The following is a 21463-nucleotide window of genomic DNA, read 5'->3' on the forward strand; positions in this document are numbered from 1 at the left end:
TATATTAAAGCTAGGATCTATTTTGTGCAAGGCTGGCTGGTAACTAGTTCTAAACATGGAACTACCCCAGTTCAGGAAATAAAGTGTGTGTGTGCAAAGGAGAGAGAGAGAGAGATCATCATCACAACACAGCCTGCATAGACCAGTACATGGTAACATTTTAACATAAATTAGAGCTGATCAGGAAATTTGGAAAAGTTCGAAATTTCTACACACTAATGGGAACAGAAATTCTAGGGTTTTTTCTTTTCACCTACAGGGTTTTCTCATTTCCAACTTTGCCTGTCAGTTCCAACACATTCAAACAGCAAATAGAGATAAGGTCCGCACGCAGCCCCAACATCTGATGCCTAAGTACACACACAGCGCCCCCAGTTCTGCCTCGTGGGGCCCGGCCTCCCGCGCACACCCGCGGAGGGCGCTGAGAACTACGCTTCCCAGAGGGCCTTGCGCAGAGCTGGCCCCGCCGCGCGGCGCGGCGCGCGGAGCTGAACGCGGCAGCGGCGTGTGGTTGGCTGGCGCCGCCGCGCTGTTTGGTCGGGCTCGTGTCCGTTGAGCCGCCGCTGGCGCTTGGGTTCGCGCTCCGGGAGGCGAGGGCGCCGCTCTGGGATCGTTGCTGGGAGGCGGCAAAGGGTGGGGGAAGCGGGGGCCCGTCCGGGCTGCTGGGGGCGCGGGGCAGGGACCGGCTGGCTGGGGGCGCGGGGCAGGGACCGGCTGGCTGGGGGCGCGGGGCAGGGACCGGCTGGCTGGGCAGCGCGGGGCAATTTGAAATACAGGGAAATTCAGAACTCTGGAAAGTGCAAGGTGTTTGCTCTCAATAGCTATAGGGATGGGGGGGGGGGGTTTGAGTGTTTCACAGGTGTTTGGGTTTCTCCCTCCCTCCCCCCCCCAGGAATCTAGGGACCAGTTTCATGCAATTGAGAAGGAACTGCACAAATCCTGCCCAGTCAGTGGTTTTTGAACATCACTGGGCATGTTTGGCACAGTCTTAGTCATTGTTCTACCAGGGACCCCGATTCCATACCCGTCACTAGAGAGGTGTTAATATGTTTTTCCGGCCTAGCTGGCCATATGCTCTCTGCTCCTAGAATGTACATTGTTGTCATTTCTGTAGGTGGTGGAGTGAACACCATGGATTCCTCTCCAGGAATGTCCCCCACCTCCAAAAGGTGAGTGTGACTGCTGCTGTCCTCAAACAGCTCCTCTGCCTCCCCATTCATTTAGCTTCTAAATTGCTCTCCTGGGACTTGCTCTAACCTCTGTCATATTGCATAGCTCCAATCTTCCTTTTCCACTTGTTACACTGGTCTAACGCCAGCGTCCAATCTCTTCTATCCCATAGTGTTATCACTGTTGCTGTGAGAGTCTTCTACTCTGCAACTCCTCAACAGTACTCTAAGTCAAATAATTTAAAACCATTTTTTTACTCATAATTATATTTATTTTCTCCCTTTGCTGTTGTCTGTCTATAACTGTATTATTTAACTCTAAAGCAATTTCATATACAGTTGGTGTGAAATCTGCTATACAAAATGGTTGTATTAATGTATCTTCAGCACTCACCTAAGATGTCTGGAGATTAAAGGTCTTGAATTCCTCAGGTTTCTAATATATCAAAAACCTGATGTGAGCAGCAATATTGATAACAGGTCTCTAGATAGTGACACTATTGGGAACATCACTTTGATCTCATGCATTCATGAGGCATCTGGCTGGCTCTTGAGGTCTAAGTGTCCAGCCAGGTTCTGGCAATGGATTTGTTTAGCAAATAATTACTTACTTAAGCTGCTTTCTTAGGCCTGGTCTACACTGGGGGGGAGGGGGGTGTCGATCTAAGATACACAACTTCAGCTACGAGAATAGCGTAGCTGAAGTCAACATATCTTAGATTGACTTATCTCCCGTCCTCACGGCGCAGGATCGACGGCCGCGGCTCCCCTGTTGACTCCGCTTCTGCCTCTCGCCCTGGTGGAGTTCGCGAGTCAACGGGGAGCGCGTTTGGGGATCGATTTATCACGTCTCCAAATCGATCCCCGATTGATTGATCGCTATCCGGCGGGTAGTGTGGACGTACCCTTATTCTGAGTCCTTTTACAGTTGACATCTGAAAACCCAGGCAGTCTACTCAACATGGCTACTAAGGGCCAAGTTTTCAGAGCAAAGCCCGAGGTCTGTGTGCAGATGCACATCTACACTTGCACTTGCTCAAACACATTCCAAATTTACAAATTAATGATTCACAAAGCTCAGTTTTTGTGTCAAAATTAAGAATCACAATTGCATGTGGATTTTGCATGCTGACATATATATATATATGAATGTGATGATAGTGTATCCCTAAATATCCTATTTAGGTGCCAAATACACACATTTAAAAGTTTCTCTCTGTCCCTCGCTGTCAGAGTGTGAGAGTTTGATTTCTGTGCAGCTTAAAAGAAAGGGTGCAGTCTCCTGTTGAACCAGAACTTGTAAAGCCATTTCTAGCTGCTGTTGCGTCAAGGAGCAGAGATAATCCAGTAGGACCCTGAGAATGTACATTAGACTCAGCAGTCAGACATCTTTTCTGATTGAATGGAGTTTTCTTCTCTCCCTCCTCCTCCTTCACTTCAGTGCTCTGATACTGTCATCTCTGACATCTTTCCCTAGATTGACCTGGCTTACTGGTACCTCACATCTTTTTCCTCTGTGTGTATATCCTCTATCTAGTGTCTGGTTTTTGTGTGTTTATGTCTAGCAGAAGACTTTTTTACTATCCCCAGTAACGCTTATTCTTTCTCTGCCCCTGCTTTTTCTCAGATTCCCTCTCCCCATCAACCTTGTCCCATTCCCCTTGACCCTTCTCCCACAAAAACCATCACCCACCCTTTTCCCCCTTCCCATCACACTTGGGTGGGCAAACAGTTCCACACTAAAGAGACAAGGTGGGTGAGGTAATATCTTTCATTGGACCAACTTTAACAAATTTATTTGGGCATATACTTTTGTGGGCTAAAACCCTAGTCTCTAAGGTGCCAGAAGGACTCATTGTTTTTGCTGATACAGACTAACACTGCTACCACTCTGAAACCTATTTTTGTGTGTGTGTTTGTGTGTGTGTTCCACCATTCTGTCCAGATTGGCAGCCCCCCGTGTCTCCTCCAGATATACCAATTCTCCAGCTCCAAGTCAGGGGGATTCTACTCCTCTCCCTTCCATCAGTGAGCGCCTGGCCTTCCTCCGTCCCTCCCGGGAGCTGCTGGAATATTATCGCAAGAAGATCGTTGAGTTTGATGAAGAACACGAGGACCTTTTGAAAAGGCTAGAGAGATACAAAGGATCGTATGATGAGCAGGTAAATAGCTTACTGGTGATGGACTATATATATACACCATTGGTTGTCAGAGAAAGGTTTAATACCCTCCTTTAGTTGAAGACTTAACATAGCTGACATAATTCATGAAGGGAATTGCTGGGGAATGTGGCAGAACTGAGCTGAAGGGGAATCACTATGTATTGAGCTACTAGAAGTGAGTGAATTCTTGCCATCTGGTCTCCCAATTTAGGAGCCAGTGGAGGAAAAATGCTAACTGAGAGAAGTCCTTTTGTTTTAGTTTATTGGGCTCTCCTTTTGGGAAGCCTTTACACTGTTTGGGCTTTTCTTAACCTTTGAACACTGGGTTAGATGTTCACCTGGTCTGTTGCACTACCCTTTTTCTTTGCCCTGCACTCCACAGTGGACCTGTGAAGAGTGAATGGTCATTTGGCCAAAATTAATGAGCATTTTATTGGGACAGACTTTATTTATATTGCAGTAGCACCTAGAAGCCCCAGTCATGGACCATGACCTCATTGTGTTAGGTGCTGTACAAACACAGTAAAAATGGTTTCTGGCCCAAAGAGCTTATAATCTAAGTAAAAACTATCCTACAAAATGGAGCCTCTTCTAACAAGCAGGATGATCTCCTAATGCCTCACTACATCAGACACAGGGTGGTTGTGTAGCTGTATCCTGTAAAATTGGCACTTTTTCTGCTGAGGAGGTAGCTGGCAGAGGAGTGAGGAGTGACCACCTTTTAAAACATTATGCACTGAGCTGCTCGTGAATCAGCCAGCTCTGAACCAGATTGAGAACCCTCAGGAGATGTAGGAAATATCTCAGCTGCACATCTGGGTCAAAGTGGGGAAAGGCGCCAAACATTGCAGATCTCCCAAGTCCCTTTCCTACAGGAATGCTCTTCTGATGAATTAGTTACTTCTCCCCCATGAAAACCATGATCGCTGAGACAATTTTGTAATTGGTCAGAAGGCTTATTATTAAAGCCCGCAGTACCCCAACCTTAACCCAGGGGAGGTTTTTGAGAATAACATGTAGGGTAGGTTGCTCCATCATGTTTAATAGTTTGTGATCACTTGGATCAAGGAAGAGGATTGCATGGTGGGAGTTGCTCACTGTTGAAAAGTCTTCTCCAGACAAGCTGCCAATACTGCCCTCTGCTGGTTAAAGTTTGGTGGTCCAATTTAAGACAGTCATTTGTGAGCTTGGAAGAATTGGGTTTTTATCAGTAAATATTGAGAAATCTATTTCAGGGTACACACACAAACCAATGAAAAACGTATTTCCATCAATGATCAAAATTTACGGACAGGCAAAGTAAGAAAAATGCCACTTGAGGACTTGTTAGAGTTTGATTTAAGTCTGTTTACTTTGTATGTTTTGACATACGATAATTAATGTTTTAATGGTTATAAAGCTTTAATATTTTGAATCTCAATGTTTACTGTCATCAAATTGTCTGACCTACCCCATCCCCATAAGCTCCCACAACTGTGAAAATTTAAGTGATAAATATTGAAAAAAATGCTTTAAAACATAATTTTCCTCAACCGTGAAAACTTAAATTGATAAAAATAAAATTCAGTAGTATTAATCAATTATAAAAAAAATAAAAAGCAAATTCTGCCAATCCTAGTCATTTGACACACTAACAGCTGCTAGTTTTAGATGCAGACTAGGGTCATCTGAGGCAAAAGATGCTCTTTGTCTCTGTTGTCAGATGCTCAGTATCATTTCACGTGCCCTGTTTTCTCTCCATAGCACAAACTACAGTGGGAAATGCGTCAACGGGAACAGGAGATTGCAGAGTTACAGAAGGCTTTGAGTGACATGCAAGTTTACCTCTTCCAGGAGAGGGAACATGTGCTGCGCCTCTATGCTGAGAATGACCGGCTGAAAATCAGGTGCGGAGCTGGGAGGGGATAGGGATGGAGATGGTAGGGGGAAGAGTTTTCTTGCTGTTTCTCATGGGCAGGTAGTGTTTCTAGAAGCCATGTGAATTAGTAGAGCCATCTTGAAAGCTTTTTATTCTGTGTCTGTACAGCACATTGCAGTGTCCTGCTCTGTAACTGGAGCACTTAGGCACTGTAATACAAGCTGTTATTAATCTCACTATGGGTCTAAAGTCAGTGGAAGTTGCAGGTGTGCCACGCTTCTGAGGATCAGGCCCTATGCAATCTTCCCAAATGCTGAACTGGACAAAAGAAATGCTAGTGTTGCTTCTCCCTTCTATGCAGATCTGACCATTATTCAATTATTCCAAACTTCCTTTTTTTAAAAAAGTGAGATGACTGTGCTGCAGGACTCCTAGTCTGCTGTACCAGAGAAACCGAGGATCCAAGGATCTTGCTGCAGAATATAGGCCCACAAAACAGGGCCGGGGTATAACAAAGAGCAAAAGTTTACCAAAGGGTCAGGTTCGATCACAAAATCACCTACGTCAGCTTGGAAGTTCTGGTTTAACTCAACTTGACATGAGCTTGGCATAATTCTTTAGCTGCATTTCCTCTCTGCAGTTTTAGAAGCAGGAAACTCATAGAAAACAGACCAAAGAGGGTAACTTCTCTGTTTTCCCCAGAGCTACCTGTTTTGTCTTCTGGTCACTGTTTGTCTTTCTTAAAGTAATGAGCCTGAATAGGCGCAGCTGCACCAAATTAGCTCTCAGTAGCACATCTCCCTAAGATGCTTCTGAACTCTGGCTGAGAATTAATCTCAGCGATTTTTGGTTGGCTTGATGGGGTCTCCTTTTATGTGTGGTGGGTAGTGTTCTTGTGTACCCTCAAAGGGGTGCCTAAAACCCTGTATATCCATCACATTCCAGATTGTGGTGGAATACATGGGCTTCTAAGGCAAACAAGGTTCTCAGTCTTCTGAAAAGTAGAACATCTACAGGATTGAAATCATCCTAACTAGGTCATATTCCCCCTGGACTATGAGCTTTTATTAATAAATTCACAGACCCTGTCCTTTCAGCATCTGCCTTCCCTATATAAGCTCATGTACCACTATCAGGCTGTACTAAAAGGGGAATTCCTCACTGCACCAGCAGAAATGGAAACTCCTCCCATGCATCCAGGGGCAGCTCTAGCCATTTCGCCGCCCCAAGCACGGCGGCATGCCGCAGGGGGCGCTCTGCCGGTCGCCGGTCCCGCGGCTCCGGTGGACCTCCTGCAGGCGTGCCTGCGGATGCTCCACCGAAGCCGTGGGACCAGCGGACCCTCCGCAGGCACGCCTGCGGGAGGTCCACCGGAGCCGCCTGCAGCCCAACAGGCAGAGTGCCCCCCGCGGCATGCCGCCCCAAGCACGCGCTTGGCGTGCTGGGGCCTGGAGGCGCCCCTGCATGCATCTTCAGTGTTAACAGGATCTCTAGCAGTCTGGCTTAAGGACAACATTGTCTCATGGGCTGTGACAATGTGAAGAACAGGTTAGAGCTGCTCCTTTAACTACAGTAACAACCTCTAGAGAGAGTACAGGCTTGATGCATTTTGGAATAGAAATGTGCTGATGCTTCTCCATGAATTCCAGGGAGCTGGAAGACAGAAAAAAGATTCAGCATCTCTTGGCTTTGGTGGGAACAGACACAGGAGAAATTACTTATTTTCATAAGGAGCCTCCACACAAGGTAAGACCATTCATTGGGAATAGCCTGTTTCTCTGGCAGACTTTGCTTTGGGTTCAGCCCCTAGAAGCTTTACGCAGTGTGTTGCCACTGAGGAGCCAAAGAGACAAAACAGAACTATGGAGAGTGTTGCCAGAAAACATGGATGTTTGAATTCAGCTGGCTTTGTGTTGGTCTGATATGTGCTGTAATAAGCTAGCGATAGGACTAGAGACAAAGAGTGAGGCCTTCCCTCTGTTTTGGTAGTTAGTGCTGGGAAATCAGGGTTTCATTTCCTGTGCAGGAAAGCTGCAAAGGAAGTGTGTTGTCCTCCAGGTGAGCAAGTGTGACAGGTTTCAAGAGTGGTGACTCTCAGCAGCAGTGTGTTTATGGATCTGAAGTCTCATACACAAATCCTGTTTGACCAGAAAGGTCACGACTGATTCAGGGCATGAAGGGGGGGCAGTGTGAGACTTGAAATAATGGGCCACATTCTCTGCTGTTGTCTAGTCCCTCCTGCAGGCTGCCAAGTGGTGCCCAGCAAGCCTATATAGACTTCTTTTGTGTATGTAATTGCCTATTCATTTCTTTAAGTAGTGTGTTGTGTTGCTTGTTTTGGGGCTTGCCCATGAGGGCTGGGCTTCTGCTTTTTTTGTTTGTGTTTGTTTTAATTTTTCGCCGGAGAGCGTGATTGGCTCCCGGTTGTGTAATCTGCTTTAAAAAAAAAAGCTTTAAAAGGTTGCTTGCTGCTCTCTGCACTGCTCAGGTTGTGCAAAAGTCCCTGAAAGCAGCCCTGAATTTACTTTGGTATGCGGGAGCTCTCAGTTGGTTCAGATAGTTTAACTGGCCCTGGCAAAGGGAGTGGGGAAAGGACATGTCCAGAGCTAATTCCTTACTGGCATACTGTGTCTTGGGGATTGTGGCCAGCTGGTGTAAACACTGGAGCTGGAGCCATTGCAGAAGTGCCATGAGAACAAGGGAACTGTATCAGCTCCCTGATGGCCGCTTTTTCTTCTTGCATTGAGTGGATCTCAGCACACAAGTTAGATCAGGATCAATAGCTGCACCAAGCAGTTAGTTCTTGCCTTTGATTTCTTCTTGGGTTTAAGTGGATGGGTATACGTAGATTTGTTGTATAAATGTTTCTCAGTGCGCCAGCTGGCAAGAGGGTAAGTGGAGAAGAAAGCACATTGTTGCTCCTCCTTTCCCTCCCACATCTGAATGCTGGATCTTCTGCTAAAGGCCTAATCCTGTTCCCATTGAAGTCACCAGTCCCCAATCATTGAGAACTATACAGTGGTGTAAGAGGTGGAAAATGTAACATTCAAGCACCCCATCGTAGCGGGCATCTGCTCTCAATGCTGGTATTTCTTTTGCAAATGTCTTTACCTTGCTCCTGCTGCACCGATGGGCATGCTGCGCTTTTAAGTCTTTTTCCACACACCCTAGTGTTCATTCTTGATGACTGGGCTCAGAGAACAGAATGCAGGACGTTCAGGTAACAAATCTGTTTTTGCTCCTCTAGGTCACCGTTCCTCAAAAACCAATCAAATCCAGGGATCCACATGAACGGAGCGATACTTACACTTCCAGAACAGGTACCCCAAAAGTGACTTTCCATACCAGCCAAGAAGACAAGTACTTGGAGGGTGGCTAAATATCACAATAGTGCTGGATGTGTAAAAAGCATGCAGTCTCCAGGAGCTCCCCAAAGCCAGTGCTAGAATGTTTTCTGCAGTGACTCCTGCCGGAAGATGCTGTGGTGCAGTAGCTGCAAGCTCTCCCTTTCCTTTTCCTTCAGGCCAGCCAGCACACCTACAATATTCCCTGCTGGGCAAAGTCTCACACATAGGCTAGGAGAAAGGAGTAGAGTAGTTACAGAGCACATCACCAGCCACCGCCAATACCAGGAGTGAGCCGGCGTGACTTTGTGCACCCACAAGGGGGAAGAGACCTGTAAACCTCCCCTGCTGGACTTTATCCCCTGAGCCCTGTACCCACCGAACCGAACTGAACTCCACCATGTGAGGGTCATCCTATCCCCATTACCCGGCCCGCTTATTTATACCCATGACTGTCTGTAACTTTTTTGTATGAGTGATGTACCCTCACTGCTTGCTGACTGTATCTTGATCTCACCCACCGTATACCCCCCCATTGGGGACATTGCAGACTGTATATGTTATGTGCTGTCCAATACCAAAATACTAGCATCCCCCTATACTCTGTATGTTACCCCCGATGACCAATAACTGACGTTTCAAACTCTCTGTATCATCTATTTTTAAACATTTTCTAATAAACTTTTAAATCTCAAGTATCAGAGGGGTAGCCGTGTTAGTCTGGATCTGTAAAATCAGCAAAGAGTCTTGTGGCACCTGATAAACTATAAGGTGCCACAAGACTCTTTGCTGCTTTTAAATCTCAATTAATCTTGTTCTTTGCAGCCGGCACTAAAAGAAGCACATCAAAGCCAGTAGCAAAAGGAGAGAAACCAGAAAGTCCTGAGAGATATCACAGAGACAATCAAACACTCTTACTGCAGGTAAAAGAGCATTTACTGATCAACAGATGCAACTTCTGCTTGTGCATGGTGTGACCCGTGGTGACACAGGGGTGCCTTCACTGGAAATGGCAAGGTCAGGGCACGCTGCAAAAGGGAGAGCAGATTCTCCCATAGACTGGTGGCTAACACTCACCAACCAGTCACAAACTGTGCTTCTGATCCCCCACATTAGTTATCAAGGGGGGTAGGAATCACACAGCCCTCTTACTGCATTCCAGTTCTCTGGCTCCCAGTCAGCACTCGGTCCAGTACAATGAGGAGTTATTTTAAAACTCTGCTCACATATACAAAATGTTCTTCTTACCCAAAGTGACAGCCACCTTACTAGGTCAAAAAAAAAACCCAAAATGAGGAGTCCTTGTGGCACCTTAGATACACCACAAGGACTCCTCTCTTTTTTTTTTTGCGCTGATACAGACTAACACGGCTACCACTGAAACCTGTCACCTTACTAGGTCAGTATAGGTTTGGCTCTTACCCAAAATACCAAACTGCCAGAGAATCCTTTAGTGTCTAAAACTAAACATTTATTATAAAAGAGAACAAGATGAGAGTTGTTAAATGTAAAGCAATTTGGTACATACATCAGACTACAAAGTCCATGTTGTATCAGGTTCTTAGCAGTGTTGGTGAGTTTGCTGGCTTGAAAGTCACTCTGGAACACATCCACAGCTTGGATGGGTCATTCAGTCCTTTGTTCAGAGCTTCAGTTATAGAAAAGTTACTCCAGAGGTAGGAAGCAGGATTGAAGGCAAAATGGAGAAGATGCAGCTCCCTTTTGTATTCTTTTGCCGTAAGGCTTGCACTTCCTGTGTTCCAAACACTGGCTTCACAGCACATGGAAAAACCTTAGAGTTCTCTGTCCATAGGCATATCCATACATGGCTTGCTGACTCATCAGGTGTGGTCCCTGATCTTTTAATTGGTTTATTGTACAGCTGATGTCCCTTGATGGGCCATCAAGCAGGCTAGGTGGTGCTGATGCCAATCTGTCTGGGGGTGTCATCCAGATGCATAGCACCAGTTTGAAATACAGATATACCATACATATCTATAACTCATAATACAGAGGTGATACAAAAAAAACAGATTATCATGCTTGGCAAATTGTAACATTTTTGTAGATACCTCACACAACATATCTGATCAGATTCCTTGCAATTTTATAATATTGGTGACCACATATGGTGTTCCACATATTCCATACAATGTCACACATGGGTTTATACGACACAACATGCTGCTTGCCTATCCCCTCTATCCCTACATTGGGCATGCCCATCTCCCCTCTATGCTACCTTGGCAGTGCCTCCCACTTACTCCCAATCTATTTAGCTCTCTCTGCAGTGGACTTACAAAGGGGGTAAGGTTGGCAAGAAACAAGAATAGCATTTGGGTGATGAGAGCCTGTAGCAGGGTGGATCCCTGCTCTGGCCCTGAAGGGGTTAAAAACAGCCCTGGGAAGGGGCCGAGGCTCAAGAAAACAGCCTTTAGGCTGGGCTGATTGGGGGAAGTGGCTGCAGCTGGGGCCATGCCCCAAACTGAGCCAGAGGGCCTTATAAGAAGGCCAGGGAAGCCAGAAGCCAAGACAGTCTCTCTCTGCCTTCAGAGAGAGAAGGGCCTAGCTGCAGGGAGCTTGAGACTGGATACCTGAGGGGAGCAGGGCTGGGGAAAGGCTGAGGAGCTGGGGAGCTCCAGTCTGGAAAGCCCCAGGCTGTGGCCTAGCAGAGGGCCAACAGGTACTGGGGGTTGCAGGGGGCAGCCCAGGGCTAGGCCAAGGCAGCAGGTCCAAACCCCTTTGCCTGTGATGAGTAGGCTGATACTGCAGTCTGCCCCAGAGTGTGGGGCTAGACAATAACTGGCAGTAGCCAATACTGAGGCAAGGTGGGGATAGAGGGTGGGTGTTCCCCAAGGAGGGGAAACCCAGAGAGAAAGGGGTTACTGCCAGGGGCAGCACCCCATGTGAAAGGGCACCGGGTCCAGGGAGGGACATGGGGGCCAGAGGACAGGCGGATCACCGGCCTGCAGAGGGCGCTCCAGCGCTGGACTGAGCTAATTCCCGGAGTCACCAGCAGGAGGCGCCGCAGGGGTGAGTCCGGCCCGTCTACAGAGCCCTAGGGCTGCTCTAAATTACAACAGTGGCCAGGATTAGTGATGCACAAAAGGGACTTGAATTCATCTTTGCCCCTCCACTTTCCTTCCTGTGCCCAATGCAGGAAATGAATGAAGAATCTGACCCACCTTCTGTAAAGTGTCTCTCACACCAGGCAGGGAAATCTGTTACAGGAAACTTCTAGAGCGCCAAAGCAGATTACTCCTAACTTCAAGGCCTGCAGAGAAATTAGACCTATATAATAAAGCATTACAGGGCAGGGGGTGTTTTCTCACTGTGTGCCTAATCTGGAATTTAAACAGGACTCTCAAGCAGGGCAGCATGCCTGGTGTAGGATCTCACTCTATGCCTTCCCTGTGGGCCAATCCAGGTGGAGGCCCTGCAGGCTCAGATGGAAGAGCAGACCCGGTTATCCAAAGAGCAGCTTGATGCACTGCTAGAGGACAGGCGGATTCACATAGAAGAAGTGCAGGTCCAGCATCAGAGGGACCAGGACAGGATCAAAAGCCTAACAGATAAGTGAGTGCAAGAGAATGGTTCTGGTTTAATCATGGCAGGAAACGCAGAATATAAAAATCACCTACAGGTTTGCAACCTAATAGGCAGAAAAGCAGAGTATTTGGTCAGTTGCTTGGTATGTAATTGGAGATTGATTGAATAAATTACAAACTAAAAATCCTTTTTCATCCCTGGAGAACTTGGCCCTTGAAAATATGTGAGGGAAGCTCCTGGCCTCTCTCTTCCCATGCCCACCCCAACTCCCAGTGAGAATACAGGTGAATGATGAAGGGAATTGGGGAAGGCAGTGATATTATTACTTTAGTGCAATCCCTGTCTTCAGGCTCCATCAGACTCAAAACCTGCTGTATGAGAGTACGCGTGACTTCCTTCAGCTGAAGTTCGATGCACGAGCCAATGAGAAATCATGGATGGCAGAGAAGGACTGTCTGTTGAGGAAGCTTGATGTAAGTAGGGATCAGCTTATCATCAGCAGGGAGCCAGAGAGAGAGAAGAAGAAGGAGAGAGACATCAAGCCAATTTCTCAAGCAGAGAGTGAAATTTGGAAAGCACAGAGTGGAGAACTCAAGGTAATTGCTGTTCCCTTGGAAAAGAAATCCACCTGTTTATGGATGGAGGTTTGAGAGAGTCTAGGATTGGATCTCACCATGGTGCTTTACTGAAAAACTGGTGTTCCTTGTTTTAGAGAGGGAATTCTCCATACCGGGATACATTTGTTATGCTGTCTGAAGCATAGAAAGATTCACTTTACAGGGGATGTTGTTGCTTATTGACTTTAAAGATAAAATGCTGTGTAGCTAGAACTCTTGTTAGTTTATAATGGCGCTCCAGGGATTTTGTCTCACAAGACTAATATCCCCCTCTCCTTCCGCACCCAAAACAAGCATGTAGCTCCTCAGCTTGTTCCACCTGCCAAGTGGCATATCGTTGCACAGCTCTCAAGCTCTTTATTAGGACTAGGTATTTCCAAACATGAAATGGGCAATCATCCTTTGGAATAAATTCTGTTGACTGCTGGCAGGAAGAACACACTCTGAGTTTTGCCTGCTGTTGTGAGAACACTGCTTTTTTGGGAATAACATTGCTCACAATTCTGCTGCTCCCATCCAGCAGTCTGTTTTGTTTTTTTTCTTCATCAACTAATGTACTTGCACGGAGAACCATGGGAACTTGTACTGCCCTCATATTACATGTACCCATAATAGTTTACTAACCACAGTATATACCAGGGGTAGACAACCTATGGCACGCGTGCTGCCTTCGGAAAATCAGAGCTGATTTTCAGTGGCACTCACACTGCCTGGGTCTTGGCCACCGGTTAAGGGAGGCTCTGCATTTTAATTTAATTTTAAAAGAAGCTTCGTAAACATTTTAAAAACCATATTTACTTTACATACAACAATAGTTTAGTTGAATATTATAGATATATAGAAAGAGACCTTCTAAAAATGTTAAAATGTATTACTGGCATGCGAAACCTTAAATTAGAGTGAATAAATGAAGACTCGGCACACCACTTCTGAAAGGTTGCCGACCCCTGGTATATACCTAAAGTAATTGCTTTATCCACCACTGAAATGCAGCCACCTCTGAGATGGAGAGCAGCAACCAAACAGATGTGAGATGGGGAATTTTTGACTGAGGATAGTGGGACCAACTCTTGCTATTTTTTTTAAAAAGTTGTGGGTTCTAATGACTACATGGTGGATAGAACCAGGCTTGTTTTGTCCTTTAATGTCTCATCTGAACAGAGTTGCTCCTGTAATTTGAAGGAGTTTTTGCATACTTAGATCTCTAATCTTTCTTGTCTGGCTACCTGCACCAACTCCAATTTCTAGGGCTACTCATTTGGTTATTTTCTGCCATATCTCCACCAAAGAGCACTCACAGAGCTGTGACAATTGCCTTGCGCCCCACCTTTGTTCTTTAGGGAGGGAGGTGTTGTGCCTGCCTCCAGCATCTGTTAATCCTAATTATTTCTCTTGGGCTCCAGTCCTTACAGGAGCAGCTAACACAGGCACACCGATTGGCAGATATGTACCGAGAGCAGTGTGTTGCTCTGGAGGGTGAGCTGGCTAGAATTCGTGAAGAAGGAGATGTTGGCCGAGAGCTTTTCAAGGTAACTCCTCTGTCTGCAGCTGCAGGACGGGTTTGCAGCCTCTTGGGGTTGTCTGATTTCCCCTTCTCCATATTTGTGTTGTTGATGGTGCCCTTCCCTACAAATTCTATTGTGCTTTCCTATCCCCAGGAGCGCTCAGAGAAGATGGGGAAGCGTTTGCAGCTAATGACCCAACGATATGAGGCCCTGGAGAAACGGCGTAGCATGGAAGTGGAGGGCTTCAAGAATGATATCAAGCAACTTCGGCAGAGGTTGAAGGACATAGAGAAACAGCTCTTCAAGGTAATAATTGATCATCTTTGGGGCAAGGGCTGAGATGGAATTGGCTTGTGGGAGGGTTGAATATTCGGATCCTTGGAGCCTAAGTTATTGGAAATTCCTGTGTTTCCTCACTTGGGCCTTTGTAACATGTGGTACCTTTCAGTGTTATGGAAAGTTACAGGTTATATGTATATTGTGAAGAGAAAAATACTCATAGCTGTTAATTGAATAGGCATCCAGATTACTAGGGATTGGTATGATTATACAGTGGATGTAGTTAGGGCACCGAGTTATGCTGCTACTTTAATGCTTTTCATCTGATATCTCCAAGCACTTTACAAAATCTGATTCTTCCAACACCACTGTGAGGCAAGTATTGACTGCAGAAGTATATTCTGTATGGAGTGTTGCAGACCTGTTTGGCTTTTCTCCTGATGGTTCTAGATACTGATTCTGCTCTCAGTGAAGTCAGTGAGAGCTTTGTCATCAACTTCAGTGTGAGCAGACCTGTGTACTTGGCGCAAAGAATTAAGGCTCAAAGTGCAGAAGTAAGCTCAGGTGGTCGTGTATAGAATATAATGATTTCTGGAATATCCTGCATAGGAAGGGTTATTCACATGGTACCACAAGGAATGGTTAACTTGCAGAAATTAAGAAAAGAAAAGGAAATGGTTAATCAAATCCATGTCAATACCTAGTTAATTATTTCAGCCTAATTGTATTGTCCTGTTCTTATTACATACTTGACCAGAAGGGGGTGCATGAGTAAAATACAACATACAAGTGAGAAATAACAACCATGATCCTAAATCATTCTGGTTATTCTAGGTCAAAAAGAACTATTTGATAACCAAATGCAGTCTTCTGCCAAGGCAAGATATGATCCTCACTACCACCTGTAGAGGATGTCTCCTGAGACTACAATTGAGACTTAAGTACAAAAAAGCTGGGTAATAAGAAATATATAATTTGTCACATTTTAATGAGTCCTTTTAAATCATACTGGAAATGATTTCTTAAACAACTGACCATTTACTGATAGATTTCCGGTTACACTTTAGAGATCCCTCTTCCACTGCACTTGCAGGACACACCCACATGGTACTAACAAGACACCTACATTATCTACAATCCATCCTGGGGCTCCTTTCCATGTATGATGTCAGGGCAGCTCAGACACACTGTGGTTGTAGTTCCCCCTTGCTAGGCACAGTGAATCTCCTTGGACAGGATTGTTCTCTTCATAACTTTCTCCATATCATACACTATAGACCAAGTCTTTCTGGTTTTATTTTTCTCTCTCTCTCTCTCTCTCTCTCTAGGTGACCATGAACATTGGACCAGACCAGGACCTCGCAATTCTGCATGAGGTCCGCCAAGGGAACAGACGAACCCGGAAAATTCAAGGGGAGCTAAGAAACCTGAAGGCAAAAATCTATGGCTTGGAGAACGAGCTACGGATTTGCTGACATAGATGCATCACCCAGCACAATGGTGCACGGAACATGACCAGTGCTGGCTAGGATGGTCACATTCTCAAGAAAAACTTTCATAAATCTGCTTTCCGGCATCCTGTGACAGAAACTTCAGAACACATAACCTGCTGTGAATCAAGGGTATATCAGTGTGCTGTGGGGCTTGGATAGTTTGTAGAAATTAATGCTAGGTTGTGTGTGTGGGGAAATTCCTTTCATCTTAGCATGCCTTGCTCTACTGCCCTTTCCTAGTAGATGGGATCATTTGTAGACTGTATCGAAGTCATCTTGTAACTTCTATAGTGTTTCCATAGGACATATTTACAGCCTCTAGGCACCTTCACCTACTATTAGCACAGGGCAAAATGTCCTGCTGTCCAGAATGCAGCCGAACACAACAAAAGCTACATGTGTAACTGATAATCATGGAGAGGAACTAATCCTCCAGGACTCAAATATTCTCTCCTGACTCTGTTCAAGAAGTGAGGGACTGTATAAGGCCCTGTTCTACAGTCATGGGAACTGTATTAAGAGAACAGTTTTTAAACAAAGACTAAACATTATGATGATGTCTAATGCACCCAGGACATAATTTGCATTTTCTAAACTAGATACCTACTACATCTGGAAAGTGTCTATTTAATTCTGCCTAAACACTCTGAAATCCTATATATCCTGGGCAGCATAAGCGTGTTTTCAAATTGCTTCTCTTCACATGATTCTCTGCCAGCCTGGACAGGCCAGAAAGAGAAACATTCACCTTATAAAGCTCCTTTTGTGATATTTCATCTCAAATCTCCATAACCTTCTCTCCCCCCCCCCCCCCACTCCAGAGCTGTGTTCCCTCTAACACTTTTTTCACTAAAAGGTCCCACTGAGGGCACCATCAGTTCATCTCCACCAGTGATGGAAGTCCTGATAAAGACCAGCCATTGCCTTTTTAACTGCCAATGTTGTCTAACCCTACAGTCTGAACAACACGGTGGTTAAACTACTAGCAGCCCTTGGCACCTCTGACTGCTGCTGGATATAAATGGGCAGTAACAATGGTGGAAAACTTTTGAAGGAGCATAAAGGCTAGAGCAGATGAGGCCAAAGAGCTTGTCTATACTATAAATACAACCCTGGTTGCATTACCCTCGTTCCCAAACCAGGTAACAAGATGATTTCCGTTTGGAGCATAGGCTAGACCTTAGCAGTGGTTTGTAACTAGTCTAAAGCCTAATTGTATTTGCAGGGTATACAGTCCTTTACTTGTAATGCAGCATATTGCAACTTGAACTCCCCACTTTACCTCCTACGCACAAACTAAGGGAAGAAGACGTGTTTATAAAGATGTCTCAGTGCCCTGATGGAGTTTCTTGCTGTAACTCTACCATTCTTCCCAAATGTGATGTCAGAAAGCTGATCCCTTTCTGGGATCTCTGGCATACCCCACCAGGGCTTCTGATTTTTTTTAATTAATTTATTTTTTTACTGGACAAAGAATCAATTTTTGTGATTTTTTTTTAATTTTTATAATCCAGACTTTTAAAATTAAAAATGAAGTTGGAAGTTTCCTTGTCAAGTGGTTCCCTTTCTTCTCTCTTTGAAGGGTGTGGCTAACACAGGGCCCCCTCCCCGTTCCAATCAGATATACTGCTAGCGCTTCTTCTTGCTGAAAGTCCCACAAGAAGGATAAGTATAGCCAACCTCTCAGTCAGGCTGGTGGGTGGTAGCCAAAGTGGATCCTGGCTCATATTGTGTGTGAGAGGAAGGTGAGGCAAAGGGTCCTCTTGCATGGGTGCAATCTCTTTGTAATAGACTTGCTGCCTCTGACAATCTCTGCTAATTAGCCAGGTGGGTGGGGGCATATTCCTGTGGCCGGAGGTCCCAATAGTCTCACCTTACTACTCAAGAGTTCCCTTAAGTCAATGGGAGTTCTCATATGCTCTCCTCACTGTGAGTTAAGATATAAAAATCTGGCTCCTGATGGCCTTACTGAAGCACACTATGTAATGAAATGTTAGCTGCTTGTGCTGCAGCTTCCATCTACCTTAAGTTTTTGCTCATAAGAAGCTAGCACTTGGCTTCCTGAGCTCTATCAATTTTTCAGCTCCTTTGAGTTAAGGAATTGCTCATCGAGTTAGATATTTGCATTTCCTTACATGACAGCCAGTAGGTGCAGGTTGTTTAATTCCGGGTTATTTAAATAAATTTTTCTCTCTTCACAGCTCCCTATTTCCAGTACTGAGTGTCATGTGAAAGGCAAAACCCAGCAGCATGGCAACGGCCCTGTGCTTATTGCAAAGCAAACCTCCCGGTACTGCTATTGTGCCTGTCAAGGCATCTATCCAGCAAAACCCAAGCGCTGCCCAAGCCGCTTGATTTTCAGTGTGTCCCTAGGACGTGAACCCCTCCCCACTGCAAAAATTATACTACTGTTGACTCTGTAAATCCCTTTCTTTATTTTGGAAACTGTCATAGGTCACCTCCAAGGGCAGAAGGCACAAAGTGTTACTTTAGTTTTTCTTACATCTGATAAATCCATGTGATGTATATTTAAAAGCATTGCTTCCAATGTCCGTATCCAAAACAAACCATGCCAGGGGTCCAAAGCTCAAAAGTGACTCTAAATAACCGATCACTGTGCCACTGACAGATCTCAAAAAGTAGTAGCTAATGGAGAATCATTATCAAAGGGGGGTGTTTCTGGTGGGGTTCCATGGGGAAAGGTACTAGGCCCAATGCTATTCAACATTTTAATCAATGGTCTGAAAGCAAATATAAAATCACTGCTGGTAAAATTTGCAGATGCCACAGAGACTGGTGGAGTGGTACATGATAAGGAGAAGGCCGTCATACATACCCATTTGAGCAAAATGTATAACTTTGCATTTGGCTGTATTAACATACGTCTAGGAACAAGGAATGCAGGCCATATCTACAGAATAGGGGAATTGTATCCTGGAGAGCAGAGACTTTGAAAAGGATTTAGGGGTCATAGTAGACTAGCACAAGCAACTCAACATGAGCTCCCAGTGCAATCCTGTGGCAAAAAGAGCTAATGTGATCCTTGAATGTATACACAAGGGAGTAGAGAAGTATACAGCATTGGTGAGACCGATACCAGAATACTGTGTACAATTTTGGTATCCATATTTTAAAAGGGATGTTAAAACATTGGAGAATGACTGACTAATTTTTATCGCTAGAGTCAAGAAAAAGCCTTGCAGCAAGACCTAAAGATCTTCATCTGTTTAGCTTCCCAAAAGAAGATTGAGAAGTGACTTGATGACAGTGTGTAAGTACCTTAATAGGGAGACAATACCAAATACTAAAGGGCTCTTCAGCAGAGAAAGGCATAACAGAAACCAGTGGCTGAAAACTGAAACCAGACAAATTTAAATAAGATGCAAATCTTTTATCAGTGAGAGTGAGCAACCATTGAAACAAACTATCAAGGGAAATGGGGGATTCTCTCTCTCTCTTGATGTCTTCATATCAAGATTGGACGCTTTTCTGGAAGATATGCTTTAGGCAAACAAGTTATTGGGCTCCATACAGGGGTACATAGGTGGAATGTAATAGCCTGTGATACATAGGAGGTCAGACTAGATGATCTAATGGTCTCATCTGGCCTTAAACTCAGAATTTTCTATAAGTGGAATATTTGTGAGATTTTTTCAGCCATCATGCAGTTGCACCTCTATCAACAACATACTATAGCCATTACCTCAGCTAACCTGCTCAGAGCAAGTTTACACGACTCAGAGGTAAAAACACCTGTGTCCAGTCTACACAACTGCTTACACCGTTAGTAACACTGCTTTGGAAAAGCACTTACAAATGTTGCTAGTGTAGATGGACCTTGTGCATGCAGTCCAGCGTTCAGGCGCTGGAATGTACCAACCCAGTAATCATAAACAACTCTATGATAACGCAAGCAGGCACTTCAACAGGATATGAGACTGAGTTCAGTTTTAACTTTTAAAGCCTTTAATTGACGGACCAAGATCCCCTCCTGAATGTCTCACTTTCCTCTACAGTTAGATTTTTGCATATTATGAAATGGTGTAATGGTGTCAGATAATTTCTTCTTATAACAAACATGCATTTAATACTGTCTGTTACAGTAAAGTACATAGATCTGCTCAATCAGGATCCTGGCCAGTATGCAGGTCAGGTTCTCCCACATTCAAAACTGCATAATCACTAGAGTTAGTTGAAATTTTTCAGTTGATTTTTTTAATTGACAAAGGGCCTTTTTTAAAAAATGAAAAACTGTATGACAGCTGGCTTTAAAAAGTTTGACACTATTTTGTACTAATATTCATAAGTCACTCTGAATTGTAATTCTACCCTTGTTTTCCCCTTGGAAAATGGCACAGCCTAAACAGTCATTCCCAAGCATGTGAGCCAAGTTGCCACGGTACACAGCTTTAAGATCTCCTACTAGCTGGGATTCTGCACCACATATTTAGTTTACAGCAAGGGTGGCAGGGACATGGGGTTGGAGATGATAGTGAAATAAAAACAAGGCAGGCTTTCACTTGTGCCCCATTTTAGTGTAAGGCCTGAGCCAAAACAGGAAAGGTGAATTTTCCTTATTTGTGTTTCCCATTAGTGCAGGCCTTCTCTGCTCTGGGAGGTTCCTTGGTGAATGAAGAACTAGTGAAACTGTGCCATCACAAGTGACCAAATGCTGAGCAATTGAGAGGGTAAAGGAGTCTTAGGCAGATTATTTACAACCTTTTTTTTTGGTTGCTTGTTGTTAATCCCTCCAGTGACTAGTGAACGATCTGAAGAAAGGACCTCTTTACTGAAGTGTCCAAACAGCTGCCCCCCCCCTTCAGTTAAGTTGTACAACTGCCTGCTTTGAACCCCTCCTACTAGCAGTCAGGCTGCATACTCAGGGCATCTAGACAGGGACTGGATGTCCACTTAAACTGAGTAAAAACCATGTCTTATGAACTCTATTGCTTTGGGTGCGGGAACACATTACAAGTTATTAATAATAGTAGTTTATTGTTTTATTAAGGAAATCCAAGTGGGTGCTTTGTTACACAACAGAGCTTCAATACCAATGCAAGTGGGTGTCTTGCTACACAGACAACAAGGGCTGCATTGATTGAAATGAGTGTGATTTAAAGAACAAGCTTGGATTTCACCAACCATACTTATCCAGGACTCTCTGAACTCTGCTATATTGATTTAAAGATCTGCTGCTGTTGCTTTTACTGTAAACATCTATCTTAGGCTGTGGTTATAACACACAGTACCAAGGTTCTGATATGTTATCCAATACATCATCATTTTTCAGTTGTAGATGTGCAAATTGCAACCTGCTCAGCATTTTCACAGACACAATACTACAGAGTTTTATTTTATGTAGCATCTTTCATAAAAACTACTGCAACCATGAGTGGCTGGTGACCAGCCTCCTGGGAAGGCTAACCTCCGGGGCCTCCCCTTGTGCCCGAGGCCCCGGCCCTCCTTTCCCTTCTGCCTCCCCCTCCC

At 44.8% G+C, this 21463-nt stretch overlaps 1 protein-coding gene across 3 annotated transcripts; it reads left to right on the forward strand.

Annotated features, from left to right (window-relative positions):
• The first annotated feature begins 489 nt into the window (after window positions 1-489).
• On the forward strand, window positions 490-17503 carry CCDC77 (coiled-coil domain containing 77). Of its 3 annotated transcripts, XM_045005797.1 has the most exons (13): window positions 490-633; window positions 1115-1169; window positions 3115-3331; window positions 5075-5217; window positions 6839-6935; window positions 8437-8509; window positions 9359-9456; window positions 11961-12109; window positions 12432-12678; window positions 14103-14228; window positions 14358-14510; window positions 15318-15439; window positions 15812-15936. In XM_045005797.1, exons 2-13 carry the CDS (start codon window positions 1132-1134, stop codon window positions 15813-15815), a joined length of 1467 nt encoding a protein of 488 aa, XP_044861732.1. In that variant the 5' UTR covers window positions 490-633; window positions 1115-1131; the 3' UTR covers window positions 15816-15936. The 3 variants fall into 3 exon arrangements, with proteins under 3 accessions (XP_044861732.1, XP_044861569.1, XP_044861646.1); XM_045005634.1 differs by lacking the exon at window positions 15318-15439 and having other exon boundaries at window positions 491-633; window positions 15812-17503; XM_045005711.1 differs by lacking the exons at window positions 490-633; window positions 15318-15439 and adding an exon at window positions 756-804 and having other exon boundaries at window positions 15812-17503.
• The last annotated feature ends 3960 nt before the right edge of the window (window positions 17504-21463 follow it).

This window comes from Mauremys mutica, chromosome 1, assembly GCF_020497125.1.
Source record: "Mauremys mutica isolate MM-2020 ecotype Southern chromosome 1, ASM2049712v1, whole genome shotgun sequence".
Lineage (NCBI taxonomy): Eukaryota > Metazoa > Chordata > Testudines > Geoemydidae > Mauremys > Mauremys mutica.